This window comes from Lolium rigidum, chromosome 7 (assembly GCF_022539505.1).
Source record: "Lolium rigidum isolate FL_2022 chromosome 7, APGP_CSIRO_Lrig_0.1, whole genome shotgun sequence".
Taxonomy (NCBI): domain Eukaryota; kingdom Viridiplantae; phylum Streptophyta; class Magnoliopsida; order Poales; family Poaceae; genus Lolium; species Lolium rigidum.
In genome coordinates, this window is record NC_061514.1 from 146,286,910 (window position 1) to 146,300,181 (window position 13,272).

Here is a 13,272-nt window from a genome sequence, read left to right on the forward strand (position 1 = left end):
TCAAATGCGGGTATTCATGTTATTTCCCCAGTTGGTCCTTAGGATCATGGCACGGTGGTTGCTGTCTATATAATCAAATTAAGTAGGGGATTAATTCCTTTTTAAATAGTACAGAAAATCGATTTCAAGTCAACAGTCAAGGTATGAATTAAATCCACCTAGGACTTGTAAAAAGGCGCTTGACTTGTAACATCATAGGCTCATGCGGACAACCCATTAGCTGTCAACTTTTACAGCGACACATTTGAGTTTTGTAATTTTACTATGAAATAGATAAACTTCTGTAACGACTAATATCAAAAAATCAGTTTGGACTGGTTAGGTTAAAATGATACCATTAGATTTTTCATGAGAAATAGTTTCATCATATACCACTTTTGGATTTTTTCCCCCTAACACATCCATACAAAAAAAGGAATGGTCATGTATTTATGAATAGAGGGACAATATTTTAGACTCCCAATTGAGAGAAATTTGGACAGCTATATTTATATGAAACAATAATCAGTTTACATGAACTGTCTCTGCCATATCTGATTGAGTGAGGATACCAGGGATGTGCATAATCTATTTCCGCAGATTAGAAGAAACAGTGCTTACAATTGCATCGTACTAACATTTTACAGTGAGGTGGTTGTTTATATCTTAACTTTATTGATTAGTACTGTCAAATCTAGGAATTCACACTGATGACTCAACTTTATATAAAATGTGACGTGACCTAACTTTACCACTTACCTTGCATTTGAAATGCTCACCTTTTGAAGTTGAGGTTCTCCATAAAGCATGTTCCTTTTTGAACTGCATGTGCTAATATTTAACAATACTGTTTTTGCAAAATTATGAAATAACAGCTACTTAATCAGACTGATACATGATTTATTTTTTCACCCTCCAGATAGAGTGAGCTCTGTTCCTATAGTTGATGATAATGGATCCCTTCTTGATGTCTATGCACTCAGGTTTGGATACTTTGCATTTACTTTCCTGTGCTACAATACTGTTCTGCTCTTTTGTATTTGGTATGCTCAGTTGACTATGCATGATGAAGCCGCCCACTGGGGCTTGAACAAACACTCTCTATCCTTGTGTCGTGACAGGATGCACCCTAATAAGACTTTGCTTTAATAGTCCTGGTCTTTCTCATCCCCGACAGTCCAACAGTAGCAAAATCACAGCTAATTGTTTCAAAGGGATGTGTACTTGTGTATATGATAATAATGTAGTGATTAGAGGAGTTATGATGCAGCATTATAAAAACATAACAAAATTTCTGATTTTGTAGAGCTGAGGCCAGTAGTATCCTAGATATGCACTACAACTTTTACTAGGCACACATAAAGGTCACCCTTTAGAGTTATTAGTAGATACGCACTACAACTATTACTCCCTCCGTCCATAAAAAGATGTTTAACCTTCGTCTAAATTTGCATGTATCTACATACTAAAACACGTCTAGATACATGCATATTTTGACAAATTTAAGACATCCTTTTGTGGACATAAAGGTCACCCTTTATTAGATACATATTATGACTACTGTTAGTGCATTTTTCATGGGACTCAACAACAACATCAAAGCATTTTATCATGGGACTCAGATTTTTTTTTTTTTAAATATCATCTGACTAAATCTCAGGTTAGGTTTGACTGGGTTCATCTGGTTTTCAGAGGGTTGTACTAATCATACTTAATGTGTCTTCTTTTTATAGAAAAAAGGAGTTGGTAGACCTGTCTTGTTTGGCATTTTGGTATCTCAGTACATCTCCTTGTTTTTTGATCATCATCCTAAGCTACTAAAGGATAAAATGACACTAGTCTTGACATTTCAATTACATCTTCCCAGGCTCCTAAATGTGAAGTGTGTTCATGATTGTCAATCTGCACATCAGTTATGCGCTCCATTTAAAACATAGATGGCTGTGAGGTCATTTCTTTTACGTAATATATCGTGTCTGGAAGTTCAAACTTACTTTCAAGTCTTTGGTCCATTTGGCAGTCTTGTTCAAAATTCAGATAACATAGGTTCCAATGAAGAACCTTCAACTTAATTTATATCCTTTTCAATTTTTCCATTTTATCCCTTTCAAATGTTTGTATATGATACTCCTGAACTTGATATCCTTTTCTAAATACTAACCTGTCTCTACAGCGATATCATGGCTCTGGCGAAGAATGACATTTACACGCGTATTGAACTTGAGCAAGTGACCGTGGAGCATGTATGTTCCTCCATCTTGTTTTTAGCCTGTACTCGCAGCCTTTCCTTTGATGTGTATACATTTTGTACAGATGTACTAATATTATGTTTGTTCTGTTTGATAATTAGATGACACACAGCTTTGTGTTGTGATGTTTAGTTCATCAAATGTCGAGAAGGAAGAAAACAGAACATGAAGTTATCTGTCCATGCTGATATCGGATGCCTCATTTAAATATAACTTATGTTGCATTAATAATTGAAGATCAGTAGTCCATTAGCACGCTTGAAACCAGAGCATCTTTAGACGAAACCAGATCATCTTGATACGCCCCACAGCGCACTTTACCATGGTTCTTGCTAATGTATTATGTATCTGTCCATGTGTTGCGTTTCTTTAGTGTATTTGTTCTCTTTGTGAATATGATCCAACACTATACTGTATCCCCACTTTTCAGGCCTTGGAGCTGCAATATCAGGTGAATGGACGGAGACAGTGTCATACCTGTTTGAGTACAAGTACATTTCTTGAGGTGCTGGAGCAATTGTCTGTTCCAGGTACGAGTTTGGAGATAAATTCACATGCTAATATAGGGAGCAAATGAGGATTGCATTTTACATGGGATCATTCTATAAACTCCTGATCTTAAAATAATCTTGGCAGATTTCTGACATAATGTATATCTTACCAGGGGTGCGGCGGCTTGTCGTCATTGAACCGATGACTAGATTTGTGCAAGGAATTATATCATTGAGAGACGCAGTAACATTTCTCCTTGGTTAACATTTGTGTAGCCATTTCGTACATGAAAGCCTGTTGTATTTTGATTGGGATGAAATAAAGAAATGTTGTTTCAACAGATGGAGGGGTTCTTCATATCTTCCATTGTTCCCGCTCTGAAACTTATAGTCATGTCCCAGAGAAAGAAAATGAACTTGTAATATCACGAATTGTGAACAACTGAATCTTGGCAACAACAGGCCATGCCTTGGAAGTATGAAGACTCCCGATTGATCAAGTACTGTTGCAACCTTTTTCTCCATGGATGCCCACCTGGAGTTTTGGTGGCATGATGAGTCCTGCTTTGCCGCATCGGAATGCTTCAAGATAACTGTGAAGAGTTGATGAGGCCTGGCTATGGTAAAGAAGGGAAACAGCTTGATTGGAATTTGAGGACTATAGAACTATAAAGATTGGATGATAATCATGCGGCTGGTTACATTATTCAACAATTTTGTCTATACTAGTTAGAAGCCCAAATCGATATATACCATGACTGAGATCACAGGTGGTTGCCATATTTTACCTTCCTCTCTCTTCGCATGTCCTTCAGCACCGTTCTGTCTACAGGAATTATACGCCTGCGAGAGTACATAAAATCGTCACCCTTCCTCTCATCAGTCTGCTCCCTAGGTACAATCCCAACGATAAGAATTATCAGTATTATTACTCGTGAGTAAAATCGTTCCCAATCTTCAGAATTGCAAATCCACTGAAAACCCAACCATAACTTGAACGGTGCAAAGATTAATCCATTAGCATAAGTCAAAAGTCAAAAGACAAAACTACACACCAGCACACAATATACCCCCCCTCCTCAAATTGCCTCTTGCTAGCTCTGATTTCCAAATAATAATAAAATGTTTAAGGATCCAACATAGGGAGTATATGACACGAGAGTCGTTTGACAAACAATTCTCTGCAAGACATACTGCAAATAAGACTGTCGTGACCTACAAGGTTTCAGACACGACGTACAAAAATACTGAAAATAATATTTGGCTTCAACTTCATGCGAATGCATACACTCTGTTCACCCCTGTAAACACTTGACCTTTAGTCATCTGTTCTGGGCCGCCAGTACTCACTTATCAATCTTATATTCATCTGACAGTTGACCTCCTGAATCTTGTTCGGCATTAAAGAGGAGAGGGGTAGAAACTAGAAACAGTATTTGTTTGTAATCGACGTTTTAGTTAACGGCTCAGGCTATTTTCAGTCGTTGCTGCTTAAAAATACCAGCACACACGGTTGCCTTTCTACATCAGAGAGCTTCTTATATCATGAATTGTATTTATATGATGTATAGTCACAGACAAGAGGAATCAGAATAAAAACAGAACCTATGCTACTTTAGTTTCTAAGAATGGCTACTGGATCAATTGTAAAGATCGTCTTCATCAGCTGCCGCTGAGATATTGGCAGCAGCTTCTGCCGCCTGGGGCTGCATCGGGAAACGGAACTCGGTGCCGAAACCTCTCGACTGCTGCAACGTCTGAGCAAAGGCCTGGTACTTCCTGATGTCGCCATCGCTCACGCTCCTCCTCGCGTACTTCATCGACTCCTCGAAGTGAGCCGCCTTGATCTCAGCCACCTCCTCTACTTCCACCTCCATGCTATCTTTTCCCAGTCTCTGCTTCTCCATGTCTTTTTCGATGTCCTCCCTGATGGCGTACTTGCACGCCCTCTGGCAGATCTCCGTGATGTCGGCGCCGCTGAAGCCCGCCGTGAACCTTGCAAGTGCGCCGAGGTCGACGTCCTTGGCCACAGGAGACTTCCTCAGACAGGCCTTGAAGATTTGGTGCCGAGAGGCCTCGTCCGGCAAGGGGATGTAGATGAGCTGGTCCAGGCGGCCAGGCCGGAGCAGCGCCGAGTCGATGATGTCCGGCCTGTTGGTGGCGCCTATGATGAACACCGTCTTCTTCGCGTTCATGCCGTCCATCTCGGTGAGGAGCTGGTTCAGGACCCTGTCCGCTGCACCGCCGGCGTCGCCCACACTCCCTCCCCTCTGGGTCGCGATGGAGTCAAGCTCGTCGAAGAAGAGAACGCACGGTGCAGATTGGCGCGCCTTGTCAAAGATCTCCCGCACATTGGCCTCGCTCTCGCCGAACCACATCGTGAGCAGCTCGGGTCCCTTGATGCTGATAAAGTTGGCCTGGCATTCGTTGGCGATCGCCTTCGCGAGCAAGGTCTTGCCGCATCCCGGTGGCCCGTAGAAGAGGACGCCCTTGGAGGGCGACATGCCGAACTTCTCAAATTTCTCTGGATGCTCCACCGGGTACTGGACGGTCTCTTGCAGCTCTCTCTTCACGCCGTCCAGGCCGCCGATGTCGTTCCAGCTGACGTTGGGCACCTCCACAACGGTCTCGCGAAGCGCAGAAGGATTCGTACCGACGAGGGCCGTTTTAAGGTGGTCATTGGTGACGGCCATGGAGTTCAAGATCTCGGCATCGATGGTTTCGTCGTCGAGGTCAATCACGTCCATCTTCTCCCTGATGCATTGTAGTGCTGCCTCTGTGCAGAGCGCGGCCAAGTCAGCGCCAACGTAGCCATGCGTATCCTTGGCAACCACCTCCAGGTTGACGTCCACGTCCAGCTTCATGTTCTTGGTATGGACGCGCAACACTTCGAGGCGCCCGACCTCGTCCGGCACTCCAATGTCGATCTCACGATCGAACCTCCCAAAGCGCCTTAGGGCAGGGTCGATGCTGTTGGGACGGTTCGTGGCACCCATAACGATGACGTGCGCCCGAGCCTTCATGCCGTCCATCAAAGTCAGAAGCTGGGACACGATGCGCCTCTCGACCTCGCCGTGGGTCTTCTCCCTGTTGGGAGCGATGGAGTCAATCTCGTCGATGAAGATGATGGAGGGCGCGTTCTTCTCGGCTTCCTCGAAGGCCTTCCTCAAATTGCTCTCGCTCTCTCCGGCCATCTTAGACATGATCTCTGGACCGTTGATGCAGAAGAAGAAGGCCCCAGTCTCGTTGGCCACGGCACGGGCGATGAGCGTCTTGCCAGAGCCGGGAGGGCCGTACAGGAGGATGCCCTTGGGCGGCTTGACGCCGATGGACTTGAAGAGCTGCGGGTGCCTGAGCGGCAGCTCAACCAGCTCCCTGATTTGGGTGAGCTGCTTGCGCATGCCGCCCACGTCATCATAGCCGACGTCATCGAGCCTCTCCTCGTCTTCCCTCTTGATCGGCTCGCCGTCGCAGAAGATCTCTGTGTCAGCCGCCACAATGCAGTACTCGTCGGCCGGATCGATCTCCACGACCTTGAACTCGACGCTCCGCATGCCGCCGCGCACTAGGAAGAGGTCGCCCTTGCGGACCGGGCGGTATGCGTCCGCAAAGTAGGGCTTGAGATAGGAGTCGAACAGGTTGCCGGTGACGCCCTCGATGGTGTCGTCCACCGGGAGGATGTGCACCCGCCTCCCGTACTTGGCGTCGTGGCACAGGTGCACGGACACGACGTCGGCGATGCGGACGCGCAGGTTGGATCGAACCACCTTGTTGATCTTCATCTTGTGCTCCTCGCAGGTGTCGTCGGTGAAGGCGATGCAGAGCGTGCTGCGGCGGCGCTTGCCCTTGAGCAGCACCAAGTCGCCGCGGAATATGCAGAGCCTCTCCATGGTGGCCGGGTGGAGGCTGCACATGGAGTTGTCATCGTGGGTCGCCTCCTCCACCACCAGCCGGTTCGCGGCCTTCTTCGACGGCGGCGCGCTCGCCATCGTGTTCGGCGCCTCTCGCTGATTGATTCGATGCCTATGTCTCGTACTGCTCCGAGCTGTGTTTGCTGCGTTGGTGCCCTGGTGAGGAGGAAAGTGGCGGTCAGGCCCCTATATGAAGGCGCGGCCAGCAAATTCGATTCCGATTGGGGAAGGCCGCTCGCAGCTCACGTCCCAGCCTAGTTTGAATTCGGAAATAGACTCGTGTCCAACACTTTGTCCGATCCGTACCGGTGTAGTACGTAGTCCGTCAATGGGTGTTTCTTCCTATCCGTGTGTCGTGTAATTAACTATCGCTGCCGTTTTTGTAAGGAAAATGCTCTGTATCAGTCGGAGGCTGCAACGATCGCTGCCTCCGGGTCGCGCGAGGTCCGCCTCCCTGCATCCCTTGGTCCTGGTGAAGCCACGTCGGCAACAGTTGGTAAGACAAAACTTGACGGGAGACAGCGATAGGTGTGGGGCCCACGTTCTTTCTTATCTCCTACCCTCTCCCTCGACGCCAACTCCCTCTCCCTCGCCGCCTCCGCTGCCGCCCGCTCCGGCAACGCGCACCTCGCCTACTCCCTCCTCCTCTCCATACTCCGCCGCGGCCTCCTCCACCGGCCGCCGCGCCTACACCGCCGCCGTCTCCCGCCTCGGCCCCGCCGCGCGCTCCGCCTCTTCCACGCCGTCCTCCACCACCTCCGCCGCGCCCCGCCCGACCCCTCCTCCCTCCCCGACACGGCCGCCTTCAACGCCGCGCTCAGCGCCTGCGCGGACGCCGGCGACTGCCGCCGCTTCCGGGACCTCTTCCACGAGACGCGCAGCTGGGGCGCCGTCGTTCTTCCCCCGACGAATAATGGCGCCTCAGTGTGCGCTGACACCCTCCTCCACACGGAGACTACCGGCGCCGCCGTTCTCCTCGAATTACTCGTCCTCGGGCATGGACATGCGCGGCCGTCGTCGTAGTGCCTACTGGTCTAGGCAGAGATGCAGCGGCGCCATCGTGACAACGGCGCCCAAGCAGACAGCTGCATCTCTTTTTGTGACTGTGCTTCCTAAGTTTTTTTTTGAGCTGCATTACTACACTTTTTTAGCTTCATTACTATGAAATTTGGGCTGCATTGCAGCAAGACAATTTCGTTTCTCGGCGAGGTCGGGGGAGGTGCTGCAAATGTTCAACGGCGGTGCTGTAAATGTTCTGTGGCTCTGCTTTTTTACTGCATTATTTGTGCTTCAATGTCTCCGGCGAGGTCGGGAGGTGCTGCAAATGTTCAACGGTGGTGTTTGTAAATGTTTTGTGGCTCTGCTTCTTTACTGCATTATTTGTGCTTCAATGTCTCCGGCGAGACTCCGGCGAGGGCTCCGGCGAGTCTCCGGTGAGGTTGGGGAGGTGCTGCAAATGTTCAATGGCAGTGTTGTAAATGTTTCGTGGCTCTGCTTCTTTACTACATTATTTCGAGGTCTCCGGCGAGCGAGCTCCTCGTGTCTTTTTCTTTTTTTAGGCGAATCGTTTTGTGCATCAATGAAGCAAAAGCGGGATATTTTTTGCTGCGACGAAGCATCGTTAGGATTTTGGCTGAAAGTGGACACGTGTCGATCAGGGAAACAGGAGGCTGGAATTTTTTAGGCGAATCGTTTTTGTGCTTCAATGAAGCAAAAGCGGGATATTTTTTGCTGCGACGAAGCATCGTCAGGATTTTGGCTGAAAGTGGACACGTGTCGATCAGGGAAGCAGGAGGCTGAAAGGAGTTTATCCTCCGGAGGATTCTCAGCAGTACCCTTTTTGTAAATTAACATATTATTATTATCGTGTGTTGCGGAGGAGAGAAAAAACCCAAAAAATGTATAAATGTTAAACGGTTTTATATACAATATCAGGGGAGTGGGTGACAAGGCAAAAAGGTATCTAGTTAGTGATACTATCAAGGACGAAAAACAAATCGACTTTGTGGGATTACCCCTTGGTTGCTAAATGCACTAAGTGTAGGCTTTGACTTTGACTGGATATGTAATCCTTCAAGAGGAAGATCTGGAGGTATTCTTGTAGGATTAAATAAAAAAACTTTTGATGTGGTTGAAAAAAAATTAGGAAACACTTTTGATGATGGTTTTTCCTGGAATTTGGTGATAGTTTATGGAGATGCGCAACAGTGCGGTAAGGCTAGCTTCCTAATTGAACTTGTGCACATTATAAATAAGTCATTGGTCCCGTTAATGTTGACTGGCGACTTTAATATGACTAGAAAAGAAAGTGACAAGAACAAACCAGGAGGTTATAACAAATGGAGTGTCCTTTTTAATTCGGTTCTTGCGCAAGGTGACCTTATGGAAATTAAACTTAGTGGAAGGAAATATACTTGGTCGAATGGCCATGTTGACAACCCCACTTTTGAATTACTGGATAGGGTTATTGTCTCCCCGTTATGGAAAGAGCATTATCCCCTAGTCACTGTGGAGGATCTTGCGAGGGATCTATCTGACCATACACCCTTACTGATCTCCACCGGTGACAAAGCTATCCAACCAGCAACAATGTTCAGATTTGAAAACTGTTGGTTGCTTAGACCAGACCTAAAAAAGTTGGTAACTAAAAACTGGAGTCAGAGAACAACTGGCTGTAGTAGTATGGATATATGGCACCAAAAAATGGTGAGAATGAGGAATTGTCTTAAAGGCTGGAATAGAAATGTTGAGGGCGAGTATAAGAGAAAAAGGAAAAAATTAATTGTTGAGTTAGATGAGATGGACAAACTTGCAGAAGATAATGGACTAACCGCTATTGATAAAGATATAATGCTCGTCAAAAAACAGCAGCTTAGGACTATTATGCATGAAGAGGAAATTAAATGGTTACAACGTTGTAAGGAGAAAGATTTGCTAGAAGGCGATAATAATACAAAGTATTATCACTTGAAAGCAAATGGGAGAAGAAGGAAGAACAAGATAACTAATTTGGTACAAGATGAAGCGGTGATAGAGGGGCAACCGGAGCTGTTTAAATACATCACAAACTTTTATAAGTCTCTATTTGGCAGATCAGATCATTCGACTATCTCCCTTGATCCTGAGGAGGTAGCTAGAATTTCGAAGGCTGATAGGAGTTATCTTGCTGGTAGGTTTACTTTGGAAGAACTAAAAAATGCTGTCTTCCAAATGGAACCTAATAAAGCTGCTGGTCCTGATGGTTTCAACGTAGAATTCTTTCAGCATTTTTGGGAAACCATCAAGATAGATTTATTTGCCTTGCTGGAAGATTTCTATGATCAAAAGGTTGACATTGATAGACTTAACTATGGGGTTATCACACTGGTACCGAAAGGTTCTGATGCTGATAGGATCCAAAAGTTTAGACCTATTTGTCTTCTGAATGTGATTTTTAAAATTGTTACTAAAGTCATGGTTAATAGAGTAATCCCGTCCGTGGGTGAGGTTATTAAAGCCTCTCAAACAACATTCCTGAAAGGGAGATATATTCTTGACGGTGTTACTATTCTACATGAGATCTTAAATGATATTCATGTCAAGAAAAAAGAAGGGGTTCTTTTCAAGATTGATTTTGAGAAGGCGTTTGATAAAATCAAATGGCCTTTCCTTCTTCAAATCTTGGAAATGAAAGCATTTCCCAGTAAATTTAATGACTTAGTGATGAAAGCTATTTCTGGGGTTAAAGTTGGAGTTAAAGTGAATGGAGAATTGGGGCCTTATTTTTGCACCTATCAAGGGCTTAGACAGGGGGATCCATTACCGCCCCTGCTTTTTGACCATGCTTCGGATGCTCTAGCGATAATGATCGAGAGGGCCATTAATGGCGGAATTCTGGGTGGACTGGGTTCTAACTTCATTAACAAAGGAGTGGGCATCCTGCAATATGCGGATGACACGATTCTTGTCAACACCCGGATTTTTAAGTCCAGATGCCCATTATATCATACATCGCAATCCCAGGAAGATTGTTTTTGCGAGACATAATAGTAAGTAGTTCAGAGTCATCATTTATTACAACACATACTTGTCTTACAACAACGGATCACATGATCCAATATTACACAAATAGATTGTTCAACATCACACATAAGTAGCGGAAGCGTAGTAGTAGTGGACTATCTATTCCACATGCAACGCTTGACGTTAGAAGACGATCCTAGTTATCGTAGACGTCCTGTTATCCGTCATCCTGATACTGTTGCTCCTCTTCAAAGTCTGGCATTTGAATAGCCAGGGCAAAGCCATGAGTACTTTAAAGTACTCGCAAACTAATACTCAAGTAATTACTTATTGAGTGTAGTAAGGGGGTGCTAAGCACTAGGTTGATTTGCATAAAGCCAAGTTTAGTTTATCAAACATTTAGTAAAGACTCATCATTTGCTAGACTAACTCAAGTGGGAACATTAGTGTCATGCCCACAAATCTTTTGTGATCCAAGTCAAATCACCTTTCAATTCATCATTCCTTTTTAAGATCAAAAATTCTGATAACGGAAATAGTATGGCCTTTCCAATCGTCCATAACCGTGGACACGTCTATTCGAATAGGTTTAACACTCTGCAGAGGTTGTACTCTTGTGCCACAACTTTTGATTACATCCGTCGAGGATAACCCCGAATCATCGTAACTCGATACACGGATCATCAACCTTAACCTTTCACTTATATATCCTAGTATAGGCACCTCTCCCCATGAGCTTGGCCTCCCGGTGAAAACCAACTGTTAACCCGGGAACTGCACAGGGCTTGGGTCGTACATTCACCTCATATTCACATCATTTCCCATATACGGAACCCCTATGATGCTTGTTTAGAGGGAACCCATACTAAAATACACAAGTTTCTAGTTAAGCCCTACCCATAATCAGGTATTGTGGGGGTACTTGTATAATTGGAAGGGTATCGCATTCAAACCAATATCAGTTTTATATCAAAAATCACCATCTTCTCTTGGTCATATTCACCTTCAAAAATCATTCAATGGAATGACTCCTCATTCCAAGGTTTCAAATTCATTTCAAAGTCACATGTTCCCATCTAGAGTAGTCAAATTTTATTTGATTAGCACTATCAACTATTTCATGAGGGGTGCTATCTAGCTTTGATTGGTTCTAAGTTCACCTTAAATCTTGTTCTACTCTATACCAAGTGAATCATAAATCAAAAAGATACTTTGAAGTAAATGAGCAAAATAATTGCAAGGTAAAAACATGGGATAGGTAATACATAAAATTAAAGGGGTGATGGTGCCTTGCTCTTTGTAGAGCTTTGCATCATGATGGTTAGCAAGAGTATTAGCTTGCCTTGGTGGGGATAGGAGTCAAAGTTTTCCTCCTCCTCTTGAGAGTAGCTTCCCTCCTCCACGTATTCCTCGTTACTAGCGTCTATATACGAATACAGGTACACAATCACCACACAAATACTTGCATGCTAGACTAAAACACACAAGAGAGTTCACTCAATTAATTCTAACATCACATCAATCATGGCATGGTGGATTACTTGGTTTGTTCTTATTTAAGAGAAAAATAATTTCCTCTCATTATAAGTATTTATTTGGTTTGCTATTTTAAATCTTTAGAGAAAATAAATTCCTCTCATTAAATCCTATCAAGATTTAATCTCCACAAATAATAATAAGGTATGAAATATAAGTTGACCAAGGTCAACATTTCATATCTATTATGAGGGAGTAATAATTTAAATGAGGTGCTACCCTCATACAATTTAAAACTAACATTTAAATGGTTTAAAATCTCTAAGTAATAACAATCAGAGGTTTATTAGCCTAAGGTCATTTCCTCTTATTGTATTACTTAGAATCAAGATTTAAATGAGAGAGTAACTCTCATACTAATTATAAGGTTTAAATTCCACAATTTAAATGCACTAGAAATGGCTACTTAACCATTATTTTGATCCAGTACATGATCATGCAAACAACTTGGCTATATTATTGCATAAACAACTAAAGAACATCAATTGTGATTTATGAGAGTTGGAATCAACTCAAAATCAATTTTGGTTGAATTTTAAATTAAGTTTCAATTTCCAAAAGTCCCTGTCTTGTTATTTTTAGCATTTTAATTCTACTACACATTTGGGGATGGGACCAGTGGCATTGGCTAGATACTTTTCTTAGCTTTCCAACGATATAAAGTTGGCTAAATTTGGTGTAGTGGTTTGAAAGTTATTCAATTTGGAAGTGGACACCAGTATTGAATTTGAACTGAAACTATTTAAACAGATTTTGAATTCGTGGGCTGCGCGGGAAAAGTAATTGGGCCGAAACGGGTTTAAAACGCGACGCACGGCCCAAGAAGAATCGGGTGCAACTGGTCCGCCCTAACGAGGTGGGGGCCACCCGTCAGTGGCTCTTAACCGCGCGAAACGGTACGCGTGATGTGCACCGTAGGATTAGAAAAGGATCAAGCGGTCGAGGATCGTTGATACGTCTCCGACGTATCGATAATTTCTTATGTTCTATGCCATATTATTGATGATACCTACATGTTTTATGCACACTTTATGTCATATTCGTGCATTTTCTGGAACTAACCTATTAACAAGATGCCGAAGTGCCGATTCTTTGTTTTCGCTG

General features: G+C 44.1%; 2 protein-coding genes across 3 annotated transcripts in view; one reads left to right on the forward strand and one right to left on the reverse strand.

Annotated features, from left to right (window-relative positions):
- LOC124670133 (sucrose nonfermenting 4-like protein) overlaps nucleotides 1-13,272 on the forward strand; it is a 47,355-nt gene that overhangs the window by 5,041 nt on the left and 29,042 nt on the right. The window contains exons 10-13 of one of the 2 annotated variants that reach the window (XM_047206635.1): nucleotides 899-962; nucleotides 2,153-2,222; nucleotides 2,659-2,758; nucleotides 2,893-3,060. The exons of the other annotated variant lie outside the window; for it this stretch is intronic. Coding sequence (XP_047062591.1) covers nucleotides 899-962; nucleotides 2,153-2,222; nucleotides 2,659-2,758; nucleotides 2,893-2,984 — 326 coding nt within the window. The 3' untranslated portion in view covers nucleotides 2,985-3,060. Of the gene's footprint in view, nucleotides 1-898; nucleotides 963-2,152; nucleotides 2,223-2,658; nucleotides 2,759-2,892; nucleotides 3,061-13,272 lie in introns of those variants that run through there. 2 annotated transcript variants of the gene reach the window in all.
- On the reverse strand, nucleotides 4,360-6,708 carry LOC124670131 (cell division control protein 48 homolog D-like). The gene has a single exon (XM_047206634.1). It carries the CDS (start codon nucleotides 6,706-6,708, stop codon nucleotides 4,360-4,362), a length of 2,349 nt encoding a protein of 782 aa, XP_047062590.1.